Below are 20,807 nucleotides of genomic sequence, written 5' to 3' on the forward strand. Positions count from 1 at the left end.
AATCCATGTCTCAATTGTCTCAAGGCTTAAAAATCCTTCTTTAACTGGTTTCCTCCCCTTCATCTACGCTGATCGAAGAGGTTTAACAGATGACATCAATAAGGGATCATAGCTTTGACCTGGATTCACATGGTGAGTTTGTCATGGAAAAGGTGTTCCTAATGTTTTGTTCACTCAGTGACATAGATGCACCTCTCTCTCAAACACACACAGGTCCATGCGCTATCATAACGGGGCCCTTATTATAAAGAGCGGAGAGTGAAGTGTAATGTTTCCTCAGAGGGCCTATCACTCCAGTAGGTCTGCTGAATGCAGTGTGAGGATATCAGTGGCCAGTCCATCACTCCTCAGCTCCCTCCAGACCAGGAGAGAAGCAGGAAACAGGGAGGAGGGGAGTGGGATTAGAAGAGAGGGGGAGACTTAATCTCACAGGCTCAACTCCATGTCAAACACACAAACACACACACTCTAAGAACTGCCGGTCTGCACAAACACACACACACTCATGCTCACATGCACATGAATAGTGGAAGGCGGTGTCTTAGTGGCAAAATGCCCTGATAAGCTTCCACTAGTCTCTTTTCTTCTCTCCCTTTCTCCCTTCATCTGTTTCTATCTCTCTCTCCCTCCCAGCTGTCCCATAACTGCTTACCCCAGGTCAGCCCTGTCCAACACTCTCCCGCCCACCCTTCTCCCCGCCCTTCTCCCCACCCTTCTCCCCACTCTTCTCCCCACTCTTCTCCCCACCCTTCTCCCCACTCTTCTCCCCACTCTTCTCCCCACTCTTCTCCCCACTCTTCTCCCCGCCCTTCTCCCCACTCTTCTCCCCACTCTTCTCCCCACCCTTCTCCCCGCCCTTCTCCCCACCCTTCTCCCCACCCTTCTCCCCGCCCTTCTCCCCACCCTTCTCCCCACTCTTCTCCCCACCCTTCTCCCCACCCTTCTCCCCACCCTTCTCCCCGCCCTTCTCCCCACTCTTCTCCCCGCCCTTCTCCCCGCCCTTCTCCCCACCCTTCTCCCCACCCTTCTCCCCACTCTTCTCCCCGCCCTTCTCCCCGCCCTTCTCCCCACCCTTCTCCCCACCCTTCTCCCCACTTTTCTCCCCGCCCTTCTCCCCACTCTTCTCTCTGCTCGCCCTCTGTTTTTCTTGCTCTTTACCTCTCTCCCCTCCGCATGTTCTCCCATCCTACCCTAACCTGAGTCTGTTCTCTCCCTCTCCTTCTCAGCTACCCTCCCCCTTTTGCTGTTCCTCTTCCCTTCTCTCTTTCCTACTCTATCTCTCCCTCTCTCTAGGCGTGTAGGGGGTAATTGGCACTCTGAGTTTCCTTAATTAAAGCGGGGGTCTAATTGTAGTCAATGCAGGGCGAAGGCTCACAGGCCTATAATTTCCCTATCACACTCCAGAGCCACTGGAGGGGAAAGAGAGGGAGGAAAAAGCAAGCGAGCGGAAGGGCAAGTAGCGGAGAGGTAGAGAAGAAAGTGAAGAAGTCGGTCTGTGATTAAAGAGAGGGTTTGTGTTCCAACTCGATGGAGTCATGCTATCATATTCAAGGTCACTTATCTAAAGAGCAGAGGCATTTGGGTTTATTCACCTGCTATGTGGAGTGGATGGGGTCAGAGCCTACGGGGACAGAGCTGGTAGTAGGAATCCTAGACTACTGTACCGCCAGGCCCTGCTCTCTGGGGTGGTGTAAGGCCAGGATGAAGGATGGCACCAGCTTATATGGAACACTCTTAGGCAGGGGTCTAAGACCTGCTGGTCTGCAAAAAGCAGCAGGCTGCCTGACTGAGTGTGTGTGTGTGTGTGTGTGTGTGTGTGTGTGTGTGTGTGTGTGTGTGTGTGTGTGTGTGTGTGTGTGTGTGTGTGTGTGTGTGTGTGTGTGTGTTCAGTCAGCCCCATCTCAATGATAACCTCCATTTACTGTTGGGTGGCCTGTACTCTCTTGGACATGGTTTTTCTAAAAGGGTTCTTCGAGGCCTCCCAAGTGGCACAGCTGTCTAAGGCAGTGCATCGTAGTGCTTGAGGCGTCATTACAGACCCGCGTTTGATCCCAGGCTGTGTCACAGCCTGCTGTCGTCGGGAGACCCATGATGCGGTGTACAATTGGCCCAGTTTCGTCTGGGTTAGGGGAGGGTTTGGCCAAACGGGATGCCCTTGTCCCATTGCGCTCTAGCGACTCCCTGTGGCTGGCCGGGTACTTCCAAGCTGACTGCAGTCGCCAGTTGTACGGCTTCTGGGTTAAGCGATTGATTCGGAGGTTCGGAGATACGGAGGACGCATGGCTCTCAACCTTTGCCTCTCCTGAGTCCATACGGGAGTTGCATTGATGGGACAAGACTGTAACTACCAATTGGAAATTGCAGAGAAAAATGGGTTCAAATAAAATAAGTACAGAAGGGCTCTTCAACTGTCCCCATAGGGGAACCCTTTTGGGTTCCATTTAGAATCCTCTATAGAAAGGGTTCTACATGTAACCCAAAAGGGTCCTATCTGCAACCAAAAAGTGTTCTTCAAAGTAGGGCTGACCCCATTTAGTTGACTGGTCGATAGGCTGTTGGTCGACCAAGATTTTTTTAAGGCAAGCAGTGGCAAATATATTTTATGGCACGTGAGACACTTGCCTGATTCACCCCTGTCTCAGTGGACTAATCCATTGCAGAGGCCACGGGGGTGGCACACCAGTATCACCAGTTGTACATTTATTAATTAATTAATTCCCATCATTTCTAATCTACAATGTTTGTTTGATTACGGTCATTTCTGTTAATACATTCAATATATTATTATTTCAGTCTTACTGTTGTCATTGTCAGAGTGGACAACCTATGCTACACTTGTGAGAAAAGAGAAAAAAGTTGTGGTTTTTTCCAGCTCTCTCCCTTTTCCATAACCAGTCAGCATGAAAGGGGGAAAAGATGTCATGCTCTGATCCGGTGGAAATGTCATAAAATAGGCCTACCTGATTCCTTCTTATCCCTTGCGCAAATAGTCTACAGCTGTGTCTGTTTGTCTGGAGCTCGCTGGCGCAGGAAACTGAGGGCCCAGAATATTTATACAATGTTGCAAGTTTGCTAGCATGATTGGGCCTGACCAAGTTAGAAGTTGATACAATGTTTTAAGTTTCTTGCAGACAGGCCATGCATATCCAATGTGATTTATTTGTTTTTCATCAAGATATTTTCTTCCTGCAGGCTGCAATGTTTTTATTTGTTGGTTTATGTTGGCAATGGCAATAGAAGTCGTTTTTTAGATTTGTATCATTTTCATTTAGGTACAATTTTGATGAACCACATGACATTGATTTTGAGACATGTAGTTATTAGAAATGAAATGAAACTGTTCCACAAAAATGTGCATATGAAAATCTAAACTGTCACGCCGATCAGTAGAAATGGTACGATAACTTGGCACTCCAAATGGAAAAGGTTGCCGACTGCTGGTGTAGCCTACTCCCGTCAACTTTAGGAGTGTAATGGCAGAATCTGCAAAAGGTCAGCAGTAGCAGGCAGCGGGAGGAGGAAGGTCGGAACAGGTTTACTCCTTCTGATTGGGCTATATTGATCTCTGGCTCCCTCTTTAGTAATTTGTGAGTCTTCATTTGTAATCGCAGTGCTTAAAGCATCAGACAAGCTCAGTAGCCTACATGTAGTTGATTATATTCAAACATAGGGTGTGTCTACAGTACATGAACTCTCGGTCGACTAAGATTTTTTTTTGTCGGGGACAGCCCTACATCAAGGGGTTCTCCTATGGAGACAGCCAAAGAACCATTTGAGGTTCTAGATAGCACCTTTTTTTCTAAGAGTGTACTCTGTCATATAGCGCGGTACTACATGTCTGTGCATGCATACACAATGAGTAAACATAACATTAGGAACACCTTCCTAATATTGAGTTGCACCCCCATTTTGCCTTCAGAACAGCCTCAATTTGTCAGGGCATGGACCACACGGTGTCGAAAGCTTTCCACAGGGATGCTGGCCCATGTTGACTCCAATGCTTCACACATTTGTGTCAAGTTGGCTGTATATCCTCAGAGTCGCATGCTGTCTCATAAAACATAATGATAGTTCAGTGGTAAACAGTGATTACACACCTCATACTCACCACGCACTCGCCTCATACTCACACGGCTGGCGTAACCGGCTGTGCCTGGAGGGGGCTGACAGTTGTGTTTCCGCTGCTCCTTATGATTGATCCTCATAGGACATCAGTAGGAGCAGGTTAGGAATGGCACAGTGTGTGTGTGTGTGCGCGTGACACCCATTTTATAGTGGCACACCAGTTACCACCAGGAAGACGTTGTGTAATTTGGTTTCCTGTGAACTTGAGGCAGAACACACAATGGGGAAACACCGGGTGAGATTGTGTTTTCTTCAACCCTCCATCTCCACCTCACCACCATGCCTTCCCATTCCTCCATTTCCACCTCACCACCATTCCTTCATCTCCACCTCACCACCATGCCTTCCCATTCCTCCATCTCCACCTCACCACCATGCCTTCCCATTCCTCCATCTCCACCTCACCACCATGCCTTCCCATTCCTCCATCTCCACCTCACCACCATGCCTTCCCATTCCTCCATCTCCACCTCACCACCATGCCTTCCCATTCCTCCATCTCCACCTCACCACCATGCCTTCCCATTCCTCCATCTCCACCTCACCACCATGCCTTCCCATTCCTCCATCTCCACCTCACCACCATGCCTTCCCATTCCTCCATTGGATTTACACTTGTTCCACTCCTGTCTGAAGCTGAGAGCGACCCTGCTCCCCCTTAACCCCTCATCTCCCTCTCTCCTTGCCCCCTGGGTGTCGATTTCTTAATTCTGGCTGTTGGACTGTGCTTATCAGCCCTCTGCAGCCTGCTACTACCAGGGAAGGATGGGAGAGAGAGAGTGGTAAAGATACAGAGGGGAAACAGGAGGGAGAGAGAGAGGGAGATGTCAGGGCTCTCAGGGACTGTCAATGGAGATGGAGAGAGTGAGCGATATGGATAGAGGGAGAGGGAGAAGTGTTTGGCTTGTCAGAGACAGTGGGGGGGGGGCTGTTAAAGGGTGCATTATATCAAATGTGCCTCAGTGTAAATGACAGTCTGTCAAACCTGCAGGTTTCATATCAGCCTATCAGAATTATTGATGGCATGGCGCTGTTCTGTTCTAAACACAGCTGACCCAGAAAACACACAAGTGATAGAAAACTTTCATTCTGTCTTTCCAAAAGCAGACTGTGCCAGAGAGTAGGGTGCACTAAGATAGATAGAAATAATTCCCTCACGAGGCAGAGGGAGGGTGGGGTGAGAGAGAGAAGGAACGGAAGACAGAAGAGAGAGAAGTTAGTATCTGTGCACACTGAGGACATGTATTAATAGATCAAAGGAAGCCTGGTAGTGGGGAGATGATGTGGGCACGGCTGGGGATGGTCATGTGACCATCTTACCTGCAGACAGCCTGACCCCTTAGAAGGACCCCTGCAAGGAAACCCCTTAGGGATGGACAGACTCTAGAAACACACCACTGAGATTCTGATGGAAGGAAACCTCGTTCCATCAATAAGTCATGGGCGGACCACAATGCAGCAAAGAGCCAATCTACCGAGGGACGTCTGGGGGGGAAGAGGCATTTTCGCAGGAAAAGAAATAATTTCAGCTCCGCTTGCCTGTGACATTTCTGTATTGTTCCAGTTCCGGGCCCCAGTCCGTATTGAATTACTCAATCATAGCAGAACAGTTCTTGGCTGTTAGGGACCTGGCAGTCTGCCTACACTCCAGGAGATTACGCAGAATCAATTCATTTGTAACCACGGCTGGAGGGGTGTTGTTGTGCCGTAGGTGTATGCGCAAGACCAGTGTGTGTGTGTTTGTTGTGTGCGCGTGCATCCATGTGTCTATTGAGTTGCACATGTGCATTTCGAATATCCCCTTGTTCCCACAGCTAGTCCATATGTCCCCACCCTCTGCCCCTGAGAATAGAGAGGTTTCTCAGCAGGTTCTTTTTTTTAGCTAGAAACAGGGGGGGCGGGCGACCTGTATGGCACACTGACCGCAAACATGGAGGACAGGGAGGGAGGGAGGGCTAAACAGAGCTAAAAGGTGAGGAAGAGAGCAGGGTCTATTTGGCTCAGGACTCAGTTGCTCCCTCTCTCTGTAGTGAATATATTATCAACCGCCTCTCCCTCCCTCTTTACATTGAAGCGGAGGGTTTAGGGAGAGCCAGTTGAATGACACAGTTCTACTGCCTCAGTCAGTTGATCATGGTGAGCACCGGGAAAGTGTGTCTGTCCGTGTATCTCTGTGACGGCTGTTGAAGTGTGTGAAGTGTCCTCCCCTGCGGTGTGTGTCCTCACATTTCTCGTGTCCGTCTTCACAGAGGTCCTGATGAACACCAGGACCGAGACTTCAGATCTCAGATGGACCATCTACTCCCGTGACAACCCTCTGGTGCGTATACGGACCCCCAAACGTATCCTCTCTCTCTCTCTCTCTCTCTCTCTCTCTCTCTCTCTCCCTCTTTCTCTCTCTGTAGAAATAGGTCCATCCGATACTGGATCCTACCTTTGAACTCACTTTATTCCTCATAAGTTTAGAAACTGTATGCCAACTGTATAACAATGTGTCATTGATGGGCTTGCTATCTAAACATATTTTCTACTACCCCCCCCCCCCCCCTCTCAGTGGGAGGAGGTGAGTGGTCTGGACGAGGAGAACAACAGTGTGAGGACCAATCAGATCTGCCAGACGGACGGCTTGTCCAGCCATTGGCTGCGCAGCGGGCTGATCCAGCGGCGGGGAGCGTCCCAGGTGTACGTGGAGCTGCGCTTCACCATGATCGAGTGTTCGTCCAGTGTCACACACCACCGCAGCTGCAAGGAGACCTTCAACCTTTACTACTACCAGGCCGACTCTGACGAGGCTACACCCACTCACCCATCATGGATGGAGAACCCCTATACTAAGGTACACAGCTATTGTGTACACACATACACACACACATCAACACTCAGCAACACATTCCTCATGGATGAAGAACCTCTACACTAAGGTATACACACCAAGGGTTGGAACCGGGTCAGGGAACAGAACCGAAAACTGGAAAATAACTCAATTATTTGAGGAACAGAATCAGAATCAGAAACGAAAGTGATCTATACTGTTCCGGAACAGAAACTTTATTTTTTAAAGCATGGGAACTGGTTAATAATGTTTTTTTTTTTCCCAGTTCCACGAAAATCGCAAAAAAAAAGTGCCTATGCAAAGCCCTCACTCTGTCATTCAGAAATGTATTCCAGTGTCTGCCTGCCTGCCAGCTGGAAATCTTTGTGTGTGTGTGTGTGTGTGTACCGTAGGTTACCTGCCCCTCCCATCTGAAGCATAGGTTACTGTAGCCTACTGACAACATTACAAGCATGAATCAGAAATTGGGGAGAGATGTTTAAAGGAATGGATTAACTTTTTCAATGCCAGTTAAGGATATTATAGTTATCATGTTTCATTGGATTTCATTGGATTTATGAATTCTAGCGCTGCTCTGAACACACAAGCTTGTTAGCTCTGGTCCACCGTTAAACCAACTCGGAAGTTCAAAGACACTCAAAGTTCCTGCATAGAAGCCGCTCTTCCGTAGATATAATTCTGTGGGCCTAATTCAGATCAGGCATGTCCTGACAAGATGTCCGCCGCTGCAAGGCAAGCTTCCCCCGTCCTCTCTCCTCACCCGCAAAATATGTCAGTTGCATCTCACGCCCTACATTGTGACTGGCAGCACAGTTTGTGTGTTTGCCTTTCGTTATGATTAAGCCATGTTGTTACGGCGGAATACAATTAGCTCTTAACGACTTTCCTATACAGATTAAATCGCTTACCCCCTCAATAGCCAGTTACTCGGTCTGCGCTTATTGGGGAAGTCATTTAATGTCGAGCTAAATAAAATGAAAAACTATTTCAAAGGTTTAAAAAGGAAAGGAATGTTAAACTGTACTTTTGGGTCTCGAACCGGTTCAGAACTTTCTTTTTCTGGTCGGAACAGTGCAAAAAAATGACGGTTCTGTTCAGAACGAAACGTTTTGGAAAACAATTTCGGTTCCACACACAGCTGCTCTACACACACCGACATACACAGATATACACGCCCGTTATGGATGGAATCCACTGGAATGTGAGTAGGCTGTTGGGATGTTGGATGCCATGTAGAGATATTACTTCCTGTGTTTGTGTTGACCGCCTGCCTCTCCCTCCTGTCATCCTGTAGGTGGACACAGTGGCAGCAGACTTCCTGCTGAGGAAGGGCGGGGAGCGTAAGTTCAATGTGAAGACCCTGCGGCTGGGGCCTCTGTCTAAGAGGGGCTTCTACCTGGCCTTCCAGGCACAGGGAGCCTGCATGGCCCTGCTGTCTGTCAGGGTGTTCTTCAAGAAGTGTCCCGCCCTGGTCAGCTCCCTGTCCTCCTTCCCTGAGACCGTGCCCCGTACCCTCGTACAGGAGGCCCAGGGTGTGTGTGTGGACAACGCCGCCCAGCAGGGGCCCCGGCCACGCCCTCCCAAACTCTTCTGTGGAGAGGACGGCCAGTGGGTGGGCCAGCCCACTACCTCCTGTGGCTGCCTGTCCGGATATGAGCCTGCTGATGGACACAGCCGCTGCTCAGGTGAGAGGAAAGGGGAGGTGAGGGGGGAGACAAGGGGAGTATGCCGTCTCATCAGTTTAGGTGGAAATCTATTCTGTCTGTCCTTTCACACTCACACAGAGTTGATGTCTAAACAATGAAACAATGGAGAAGTGGCCGGGTGGGGGTTGGAGGGTGGGGAACAAGAGAGAAGAGGCTTACAGAAGCAGTATTAACTGGGAGTGTTGTGGTGGGGCAGGTTAAAGCCTGGGGGACTGAGGGAGGTCAGGGGGAGCAGGGAAAAAGGTTAGAGGTGAGGGCGGTGTCACAGGGCTGGGCGGCTGAGGGTGGCGCTTAGGACATGTCAGGACTGGCTGTCAGACAGACCCAGTGAATCAGCCATGAATGGAGGGGAAGAGAGGAGGGAGGGAAAGAGAGGAGGGAGGGAAAGAGAGGAGGGAGGGAAAGAGAGGAGGGAGGGAAAGAGAGGAGGGAGGGAAAGAGAGAAAGAAGGGGAAGAGAAGAGGGGGGAGGGGAAGAGAGAATGGGGGGGAAGGGAGGAGGGAGGGAAGGAAGAGTAGGGAGGGAAAGAGAGGAGGGAAGGAAAGAGAGAAAGGAGGGGAAGAGAGGAGGGAGGGAAAGAGCGGAGAGAGGGAAAGAGAGGAGGGAGGGAAAGAGAGGAGGGAGGGAAAGAGAGGAGGGAGGGAAAGAGAGAAAGGAGGGTAAGAGAGAAAGGAGGGGAAGAGAGGAGGGAGGGGAAGAGAGGAGGGAGGGAATAGAGGAGGGAGGGAAAGAGAGGAGGGAGGGAAAGAGAGGAGGGAGGGAAAGAGAGGAGGGAGGGAAAGAGAGAAAGGAGGGTAAGAGAGAAAGGAGGGGAAGAGAGGAGGGAGGGGAAGAGAGGAGGGAGGGAAGAGTAGGGAGGGGAAGAGAGAAAGGAGGGGAAGAGAGGAGGGAGGGAAAGAGAGAAAGGAGGGAAAGGGAGAAAGGAGGGGCAGGGAGGAGGGAGAGAAAGAGAGGAGGGAAGGAAAGAGAGAGAGGAGGGAAAGAGAGGAGGGAAGGAAAGAGAGAAAGGAGGGGAAGAGAGGAGGGAGATAGGAGGGGAAGGGAGAAAGGAGGGGAAGGGAGGAGGGAGGGAAGAGAAAGGAGGGGAAGAGAGGAGGGAAGAGGAGGGAGGTTGCAGGTAAAGAATCTTCCATTACCAGTACATGGAAGCCAACCTGACAACAGAGAGAAGCAGGGAGTATTCTCTCTGGGGAGGGACAACTCTCCTAATGAGTCAAATTATCCATGTACACACACACACACACACACACACACACACACATTCACAGGTGGAGAGAGACAGATGGACGGAAATGCGGATAGTGTATAATGAAAAGCCAAATGTTTTACTCAAGCCTCTTGTTTGAAGAGAAGAAAAAAAGTATGAAAATGTGTGCACTCACTACTGTAAGTCCCTCTGGATAAGAGTGTCTCCTGAATGACTCAACTGGAATGTTCTGATGTTCTATCGTACGTTTCAGTGGTTAGATACAGTCTTTTGCTGCTCTGACGGGGAGTTGCTCATGAGCCAAAACAGCCACACTCATTACAGGCACTCCGCATCATTGCAGATGACTGAAAATGTTGGAGAAGAGCTCGTACAGACAGTAATAGAGCTCTGCCAAGCTAACGCCAGCACGCACACTGGTACGCACACACACAGTGCAGGACACTTCTCTTCCTCATGTCCACACCATCACACAGATACAATGCCACAGGCAGGCGGTGGGTTGCCTCTGTCTAGCTAATTGCTGTGCTCTTATTTCGTTCTTTCAGTGTGTGTGTGTGCCTGTGTGTCTGTGTGTGAAATGGGCCTCCACCCCTATCTCCCACTCCCCCCTGGAGAAATGTAAAGGGAAGGTCACAATAGGGTCACATTCCACACTCTGTGCTTTAAGAAGAATGGGAACACTCTCTCTTCATCTCTCTCTCTCTCACACACACTTTGTCTCTCCCACATGCTACTGCCTCAGTAGCACTTGTCTGCACAATGACATTAGCATACACACACAGCCAAGTATATACAGTGGGGCAAAAAAGTATTTAGTCAGCCACCAATTGTGCAAGTTCTCCCACTTAAAAAGATGAGAGAGGCCTGTAATTTTCATCATAGGTACACGTCAACTATGAAAAAAAATCCAGAAAAGCACATTGTAGGATTTTTAATGAATTTATTTGCAAATTATGGTGGAAAATAAGTATTTGGTCAATAACAAAAGTTTATCTCAATACTTTGTTATACACCCTTTGTTGGCAATGACAGAGGTCAAACGTTTTCTGTAAGTCTTCACAAGGTTTTCACACACTGTTGCTGATATTTTGGCCCATTCCTCCATGCAGATCTCCTCTAGAGCAGTGATGTTTTGGGGCTGTTGCTGGGCAACACGGACTTTCAACTCCCTCTAAAGATTTTCTATTGGGTTGAGATCTGGAGACTGGCTAGGCCACTCCAGGACCTTGAAATGCTTCTTACGAAGCCACTCCTTCGTTGCTCGGGAGGTGTGTTTGGGATCATTGTCATGCTGAAAGACCCAGCCACGTTTCATCTTCAATGCCCTTGTTGATGGAAGGAGGTCTTCACTCAAAATCTCACGATACATGGCCCCATTCATTCTTTCCTTTACACGGATCAGTCGTCCTGGTCCCTTTGGAGAAAAACAGCCCCAAAGCATGATGTTTCCACCCCCATGCTTCACAGTAGGTATGGTGTTCTTTGGATGCAACTCAGCATTCTTTTTCCTCCAAACACGACGAGTTGAGTTTTTACCAAAAAGTTATATTTTGGTTTCATCTGACCATATGACATTCTCCCAATCTTCTTCTGGATCATCCAAATGCTCTCTAGCAAACTTCAGACGGGCCTGGACATGTACTGGCTTAAGCAGGGGGACACGTCTGGCACTGCACGATTTGAGTCCCTGGTGGCGTAGTGTGTTACTGATGGTAGGCTTTGTTACTTTGGTCCCAGCTCTCTGCAGGTCATTCACTAGGTCCCCCCGTGTGGTTCTGGGATTTTTGCTCACCGTTCTTGTGATCATTTTGACCCCACAGGGTGAGATCTTGCATGGAGCCCCAGATCGAGGGAGATTATCAGTGGTCTTGTATGTCTTCCATTTCCTAATAATTGCTCACACAGTTGATTTCTTCAAACCAAGCTGCTTACCTATTGCAGATTCAGTCTTCCCAGCCTGGTGCAGGTCTACAATTTTTTTTCTGGTGTCCTTTGACAGCTCTTTGGTCTTGGCCATAGTGGAGTTTGGAGTGTGACTGTTTGAGGTTGTGGACAGGTGTCTTTTATACTGATAACAAGTTCAAACAGTTGCCATTAATACAGGTAATGAGTGGAGGACAGAGGAGCCTCTTAAAGAAGAAGTTACAGGTCTGTGAGAGCCAGAAATCTTGCTTGTTTGTAGGTGACCAAATACTTATTTTCCACCACAGTTTGCTAATAAATTCATTAAAAATCCTACAATGTGATTTTCTGGATTTCTTTTTCTCATTTTGTCTGTCATAGTTGAAGTGTACCTATGATGAAAATTACAGGCCTCTCATCTTTTTAAGTGGGAGAACTTGCACAATTGGTGGCTGACTAAATACTTTTTTGCCCCACTGTAATTCAGCAGACAGTGTTTAACTAACTTCTGTTGCTGTCTTCTCGTTTTAATGTTGAAGGTTGTACTCTTATTTCGCATCCCTCCCCACCAAAGAGGAAAGTGTGTCATTAAAGGCAGTGTGTGTGGGTTGATGTATGGAGAGTGTGCCATCGGTGGTGGTGGTGGTGGTGGGGGGGGGGGGGGGGGGGGGGGGTTAGCTATAAAACTCTCTCATCCCACCAGCAGCCAGCCAGTTAGAGGGTATTTACCAACAGCCTTATCTCTGACTCCTGTCTCTCCCTCTTTCTCTGTCTCCTTCTTTCTCTGTCTCCTTCTTTCTCTGTCTCCTTCTTTCTATGTCTCTCGCTCCCTCTTTCTCTATCTCCTTCTATCTCTCTCGTCCTCTGTCTCCTTCTTTCTCTGTCTCTTTCTGTCTCTCTCTCCCTCTTTCTCTCTCTCCCTCTTTCTCTGTCTCCTTCTTCCTCTGTCTCCTTCTTTCTCTGTCTCTCTCTCCCTCTTACTCTGTCTTCTTCTTTCTCTGTCTCCTTCCTTCTTTCTCTGTCTCCTTCTTTCTCTGTCTCTCGCTCCCTCTTTCTCTGTCTCCTTCTTTCTCTGTCTCTTCCTCTGTCTCCTTCTTTCTCTGTCTCTCTCTCCCTCTTACTCTGTCTTCTTCTTTCTCTGTCTCCTTCCTTCTTTCTCTGTCTCCTTCTTTCTCTGTCTCTCTCTCCCTCTTTCGCTGTCTCCTTCTTTCTCTGTCTCTTCCTCTGTCTCCTTCTTTCTCTGTCTCTTTCTCTGTCTCTCTCTCCCTCTTTCTCTGTCTCCTTCTTTCTCTGTCTCCTTCTTTCTCTGTCTCTTCCTCTGTCTCCTTCTTTCACTGTCTCTTTCTCTGTCTCTCTCTTTCTGTCTCTCTCTCCCTCTTCCTCTGTCTCTCTCTTTCTCTGCCTCTCTCTCTCTGTCTCTGTCGGTCTCTGTTTCTCTCGGTCTCTGCCTCTGTGCGGCTTCGATGCTCCCTGGCGTCTGGTCACTGAGGTCGAGTCTGTTAGGGGAACTCTGACCCTCAGAGCAGCTCCACCTTCTGTCAAAAATGCCTTTTACTAAGATACATTGTAGAGTCTGCTCAGTATCACTGTAAGGATTCTTTTGTGATTCTTTGGAGATACTTATGTGTTGTGTCCGGTACCTGTTTGCACATGTTTTTAAGGCGTGCGTTTCTATAGTACATGTGCTACTATTCAAAGGCCCTCTTCACACACAATAGAGAGAGAGAGAGGGTGAAAGTTACACCGTGTACACGGATAACAAAGAGAACGTCTATTTATACTGTCTGGGAAAGGAAGGCCAGGGCCACTTGAATTGTAATGATGTCATCTTACTCAGCGATTAGGTTTGACGCGGGGCTTTTATGTAGCTTCCTGCCTGGCTGAGTTAGCACCTTAACTGTTTAGCCTCTCTATTTGGTTAATGATAACTCGGCTCCAGGGAGTCGGAGACTGTTAGACAACCCGGCTTTGTATTAATCCTGTGAACAGTGTTTCCCCTATATTCATTTGGCAGCGGCGGGCCGCGGCTGCTCAAACTTTGCCGCCACTCCAAGAAATATGATATATATATGATGAAATATGATATATATATGATGAAATATGATATATAAGATGGAATATGATATATATATGATGAAATATGATATATATATGATGAAATATGATATATATGATGGAATATGACATATATATGATGAAATATGATTTATATATGATGAAATATGATTTATATATGATGAAATATGATATATATATATGATGAAATATGATATATATATATGATGAAATATGATATATATATGATGAAATATGATATATATATGATGAAATATGATTTATATATGATGAAATATGATATATATATGATGGAATATGATTTATATATGATGAAATATGATATATATATGATGAAATATGATATATATATGATGGAATATGATTTATATATGATGAAATATGATATATATATGATGGAATATGATTTATATATGATGGAATATGATATATATATGATGAAATATGATATATATATGATGAAATATGATATATATATGATGAAATATGATATATATATGATGGAATATGATTTATATATGATGAAATATGATATATATATGATGGAATATGATTTATATATGATGAAATATGATATATATATGATGAAATATGATATATATATGATGGAATATGATTTATATATGATGAAATATGATATATATATGATGGAATATGATTTATATATGATGAAATATGATATATATATGATGGAATATGATTTATATATGATGAAATATGATATATATATGATGGAATATGATTTATATATGATGAAATATGATATATATATGATGGAATATGATTTATATATGATGAAATATGATATATATATGATGGAATATGATTTATATATGATGAAATATGATATATATATGATGAAATATGATATATATATATGATGGAATATGATTTATATATGATGAAATATGATATATATATGATGGAATATGATTTATATATGATGAAATATGATATAAATATGATGAAATATGATATATATATGATGAAATATGATATATATATGATGGAATATGATTTATATATGATGAAATATGATATATATATGATGGAATATGATTTATATATGATGAAATATGATATATATATGATGAAATATGATATATATGTGATGGAATATGATTTATATATGATGAAATATGATATATAAATGATGGAATATGATTTATATATGATGAAATATGATATATATATGATGGAATATGATTTATATATGATGAAATATGATATATATATGATGAAATATGGTTGTTTAAATATATAAATATTTTTGGGAGGGTAAAACGTCAGTGTAATCTTAAATGACTAAAAACAGGTATAATTATGTAGAAAATATAAAGGAGGTATATATTTTTTAATAAGATCATCTTTGAGAACGAATAATCACCTATGGATACTCAACAGTCAAGAGAGAATCTCACATTAAAAAAATATCATGGCATGGTTTGATTTTGTTATAACGTTTGAGTCACCCAGATAGCATAAGAACGCGCCATAAGCTACGGCAAAATGTTTAGAAATACACAAAATTTGCTTTTAAAACTGCAGATTTTCTCTCAGAAACTCTGAACTACCCATTAAACATAGACACTGTACAAGTGGAACAACAACCCAAAACTAGCTCTACCTAACTGCTGATGACTTGCATAACCGTGTTATTCGATACAATAAAATACAGTACGATAAAACCCAACTTTATTGTTCCTCATGGGGAAATGCAATTAGTCGATAACAACTTAAACTTCAGTCATTTTCCTAAGTAGAGCAACGGCAGTTTGTTGGAAGTCTTTATCCATGGATGATGTGTGTATGTGATGTGATGTGATTCGTTGTCATACTGAGTGGGTGTTATGACTAATGTTTTAGGAGTCTGTTATTATTACCCAGTACTTCACAGGGGCTCACATAGCTCAAATTAGACCTTCAATATCCGCAAATGAATACATATGATCCCCAGCTATGTATTTGATTAATTTCTGTAGCCGTTTATTTAAACAGAAAGTGAACAGAGCAGATATTACAATAACACACACACACACACACACACTTGCTGTGCCGGATCCCCCTCGCTGAATGAGCCCGGTGTGTCAGGGAGCGAGCCTGATTTATGGGCTGTTTACACTGAAGCCGGGTGTCCCGTCTGAGTCGAAGGATCAGAGGAGAGGCGAGCGCATTCACATCCATTTCATTGTGTTTATGTATCTTGGCGGTGATTAATGAGCGTTCCTGTACTGTTAGTCTTTTTTTAACATGCTTTTTGGCTCCCAACCCGACCTGCTATGATGGGACGCTATGCTGCCTGCGGTGTTGGTTTCTGGTGTTACGGTTGGTGGCGACGTTCAGGGCCGTACTAACTTTCCTTCTCCCCTCTCGCTCACCCTCGTCCTCTCAGCCTGTCCTGTGGGTCAGTTTAGGTCCGCCTCGGGGGGCCAGTGCCAGGCCTGTCCAGGGTTTAGCCATGCTATGGTGACAGGCTCACCTGTGTGTCAGTGTCGTCCAGGATACCTCCGCGCTGACTCGGACACCCCAGACACCCCCTGCACCAGTAAGTAAACACATTATTACACCAGTGGAGGTGTGATAATAATAATAATGGCTGGAACGGAGCGAATGGATTCAAACAGATGGAAACCACATGTTTGATGTATTGTTTTACCTTTATTTAACTAGGCAAGTCAGTTAAGAACAAATTTATTATTTACAATGGCAGCCTAGGAACAGTGCGTAGCTGCCTTGTTCAGGAGCAGAACGACAGATGTGTTACCTTGTCAGCTCGGGGAATCAATCTATCAACCTTTTGGTTACTGGCCCAACGCTCTAACCACTAGGCTACCCTGCCGCCCCATACATACTCTAACCACTAGGCTACCCTGCCGCCCCATACATACTCTAACCACTAGGCTACCCTGCCGCCCCATACATACTCTAACCACTAGGCTACCCTGCCGCCCCATACATACTCTAACCACTAGGCTACCCTGCCGCCCCATACATACTCTAACCACTAGGCTACCCTGCCGCCCCATACATACTCTAACCACTAGGCTACCCTGCCGCCCCATACATACTCTAACCACTAGGCTCCCCTGCCGCCCCATACATACTCTAACCACTAGGCTACCCTGCCGCCCCATACATACTCTAACCACTAGGCTACCCTGCCGCCCCATACATACTCTAACCACTATGCTACCCTGCCGCCCCATACATACTCTAACCACTAGGCTACCCTGCCGCCCCATACATACTCTAACCACTAAGGCTACCCTGCCGCCCCATACATACTCTAACCACTAGGCTACCCTGCCGCCCCATACATACTCTAACCACTAGGCTACCCTGCCGCCCCATACATACTCTAACCACTAGGCTACCCTGCCGCCCCATACATACTCTAACCACTAGGCTACCCTGCCGCCCCATACATACTCTAACCACTAGGCTACCCTGCCGCCCCATACATACTCTAACCACTAGGCTACCCTGCCGCCCCATACATACTCTAACCACTAGGCTACCCTGCCGCCCCATACATACTCTAACCACTATGCTACCCTGCCGCCCCATACATACTCCGCCCTCTATTTACTCTCCCCGGATACTCGGTCTCTGCGCTATTTTCTTTCACTTTCAACTTGTGTTTCTCTTGTTGCCCTCCCTCCTTTGTTGTCCCTCGCCCCTCTCCTATTTCTCTTCTCTGGTGTTGTGCTCAGCCCCTCTCACCTGCTCTGTGGCCTTTTGTCCCAGGGCTGAGAGTATTGAGATGCGGTTCCTTTGTAACGGGTGTAGAGCGGGGCGGAGCCTGGATGTCACTCCCAGGAAGGGAAGCGTTGATGGGTCGTGAGGGACACCTCAGTGTGGATTCAGGAATTTCAATTCAGCCACGTGTGATGTGTGAATTGGAGGCCTTTTGAATTGGGCACGCTCACTCAGAATGGCCACGAAAGGAGTTCGCAAGGAACAGCAGTCTGAAACTCGTCTGAAGACTGAAACCCGTCGAGGACAAACAGAATTCCCTCTAGACTCTGCTAGCCTATTAAATCACAGGTTAAATGACAGCTCTCCCTAAATAAGTCAGACAGTTGATTTATTTGACCACGCCAGATGTTTTGACTAATCACAAGCCGTTTTTCCCCTCATCCTAGATGTTGACGTAAATGAAACCTAAATTACAGTAGGCCGTTGTGATGGTACACAAATGCCTCCTACTTGAGGCCACCCAAACCTCCCAGAGAGCATTATGGCTGATTTGACTAAGCACTACTATCACAGAAGCTGTAAATGGCCTAGCCACTGGCTCAATGACAAGGCACAGTCTCCTTAGCAGGAGCAGGAACTAATTCACACTGGCTGAGTGGCATTGCAATTGTGTTTCGCTTGGTTGGCAGCAATCACAATCCCCCCTACTACAATCTTCAGCTGCTGATCATTATCATTTAAAATGTGGACGTGTGTAATTGGAGCACCAATTCAATTCTGCATCACAATGTTGTTTCCTGCTGTGCCCCTCAGCCTCTTGTCCCTGGTGGCTCCTCCAAACGCTAGCTGGAAATGTATCTGGGACATGACGAGTAGCATGCAAGCGATTTAATTGATAATGCAAATCTGAAACAGAGGAACTCTAATATGGCACATTGGGCCAGTAAAGTGCCTTCTAATGGAAAATGTATTAGTACTTTTGTCTGATGAAATATTTGTGATTTCCTGATGTGGTGGTGTGTGACCCTCTCCTCTCCCCCCTGTCCTCCAGGACCCCCCTCTGCCCCGCGAAGCATCGTCACCCAGATTAACGACACCACGGTGACCCTAGAGTGGAGCGAGCCCCAGGACAGTGGTGGCCGGACTGACCTGAGCTACTCTGTGGAGTGTTCTCTGTGTGGGGCCCCCTGGGGCCCCTGCTCTCCCTGCGGGGACAGTGTCAGCTACCGGCCCTCTCAGCGTGGCCTGCTGGGCCGCAGGGTGGTGGTCTGGGGCCTCATGCCTCACACTACATACACCTTCTCTATCCAGGCCCTCAACGGGGTAACCCAGACCAACGGCAAGGGGGCACCCAGCGACAGTGTCAACATCACAACCAGTCATGACGGTGAGAGAGATAGAGACACAGAGAGGACGAGAGAAGGGTGTGTGGTTGGGGTCGTATAGTTAGAAGAGGAAGATTGAATGTTGTTTTATCTTTTAATGTTGTTTCTTTGTGTTGGTCTGAGTGCAGTTCCAGTTCTGGTGTCTGTGATCAGGAAGAGTATCTCTACAGAGAGCAGTCTGACTCTCCACTGGTCAGTTCCAGCCCAGCTGCACTACACCATCCTGCAGTACCAGCTACGTTACTGTGAGACGGTGAGGATGACCAGACGCTCTGTCCTCCCACTGTTAAATACTCTAGCTCTGACTCACCTTAGGTCTTAGGGAGTTGACCGTTACATCTGTGTACATCACGCTGACCTCCCTCCCACTGGCCCAACCTGGCGCTCTTATCTGCTTTTGTTCTCCCACTATCCCTCTCTTCCTCCATCCCGCTCTCTCTCCGTCCCTCTCTCTCTCTCCGTCCCTCTCTCTCTCTCTCTCTCTGTCCTGCAGGAGCGTCGAGGTGAGGAGCAGGAGCAGTTGTGTAGCTACAGGGAGAGTGACAGTAACCAGGTGGTGCTGAGTGATCTCCGCAGGGCCACTCAGTATGAGGTGCAGGTCCGGGCTCGCACCATGGCCGGCTACGGCAGCTTCAGCCCAGCAGCCTCCTTCCGCACCATGCCTGACGGTAAGGAAAGGCCCAGGCTTCACTCTTTCAGGGAGGCCTATCCATATCCAGGCTCACAAAGTATTCTGGGGGTTTTCACTTTTTTTGTGTGTTCTTTCCGCCTTCTTGTTAATTTGCCAGATCACATTAGTTCATTGGTTACGACATTTGTTCATTAGTTACGACATTAGTTCATTAGTTACGACATTAGTTCATTAGTTACGACATTAGTTCATTAGTTACGACATTAGTTCATTAGTTACGACATTCGTTCATTAGGTACGACATTAGTTCATTAGTTACGAAATTAGTTCATTAGTTACGACATTAGTTCATTAGGTACGGCATTAGTTCATTAGTTACGACATTAGTTCATTAGGTACAACATTAGTTCATTAGTTACGACATTCGTTCATTAGTTACGACATTCGTTCATTGGGTAAGACATTAGTTTTAGTTACAACCTTTTTTTCTTTGCGTCTCAGGGCATGACTCTCCTTCCCAGCTTCTGGTGACCGGTGTCCTTATCGCCATGGGGATGCTGCTGCTTGTCACTGTCATCACAGTGGCTGTCTTCTGCATACGGTGAGAACCAGGGAGAGAGGGAGGATTGGGGGGACGGGGAGAGAGAGCGGATACTGTAATGTGAATTTTACATAAAGGGAAAAGCTCAATAGAAATATGGGTCTTAACATTTGCCATGCTTTTGTCTTTTTGCAACCGGTACCAATCTTATCACGCTTAGATTATGACTGTTATCTTCATACACTATGTCACATTTGAGCGAAACTCTCAAAGAGCCAAATCATTTCTCTTTGTGACTTTGTGCTTACGGGGCTAGAAGTTATTCCGCTCATTATAACACTTTCCCTTGGCTTCATTGTTTCAGCAAATAGCTCCACATGCCCTCTGGAAAAAGGTTCTGGGAACATAGGGAACTAGAGAGTGAGAAAGAGAAAGGGAGAGTGGGAAAGGTAGAGAGAGGGGGGGAGGCGGAGAGAAGGGGGGAGAGAGAGCGGGAAAGGTGGAGAGGGGGAGAGAGGGAGAGAAAGAGAAAGAGAGGGGGTGGAAGGAAGGGGTGAGAGAGCAGGAAAGGTAAAGAGAGAGAGGGGTAGAGAGAGGTAGAGAGAGGGTGGAGAGTTGGGGGTAGACAGGATGCAGCAGTCCCAACCCTGTCTCCACAGGACAGGAGAACAATAGCTCTGACCTTGGGGCACACACTAC

The 20,807-nt window shown here is 46.6% G+C and overlaps 1 protein-coding gene across 4 annotated transcripts in view; it reads left to right on the forward strand.

Moving 5' to 3' along the window:
* LOC139418565 (ephrin type-B receptor 4a-like) overlaps window positions 1-20,807 on the forward strand; it is a 33,407-nt gene that overhangs the window by 7,538 nt on the left and 5,062 nt on the right. For 2 of the 4 annotated variants that reach the window (XM_071168128.1, XM_071168129.1), the window contains exons 2-9: window positions 6,375-6,445; window positions 6,680-6,961; window positions 8,253-8,643; window positions 16,245-16,397; window positions 18,603-18,938; window positions 19,065-19,189; window positions 19,430-19,604; window positions 20,069-20,168. In XM_071168128.1, the coding sequence (XP_071024229.1) occupies window positions 6,375-6,445; window positions 6,680-6,961; window positions 8,253-8,643; window positions 16,245-16,397; window positions 18,603-18,938; window positions 19,065-19,189; window positions 19,430-19,604; window positions 20,069-20,168 (1,633 nt within the window). Of the gene's footprint in view, window positions 1-6,374; window positions 6,446-6,679; window positions 6,962-8,081; window positions 8,160-8,252; window positions 8,644-16,244; window positions 16,398-18,602; window positions 18,939-19,064; window positions 19,190-19,429; window positions 19,605-20,068; window positions 20,169-20,807 lie in introns of those variants that run through there. The other 2 variants (XM_071168130.1, XM_071168131.1) reach the window with 2 other exon arrangements.

The sequence above is a fragment of the Oncorhynchus clarkii genome, chromosome 10 (genome assembly GCF_045791955.1).
Source record: "Oncorhynchus clarkii lewisi isolate Uvic-CL-2024 chromosome 10, UVic_Ocla_1.0, whole genome shotgun sequence".
Lineage (NCBI taxonomy): Eukaryota > Metazoa > Chordata > Actinopteri > Salmoniformes > Salmonidae > Oncorhynchus > Oncorhynchus clarkii.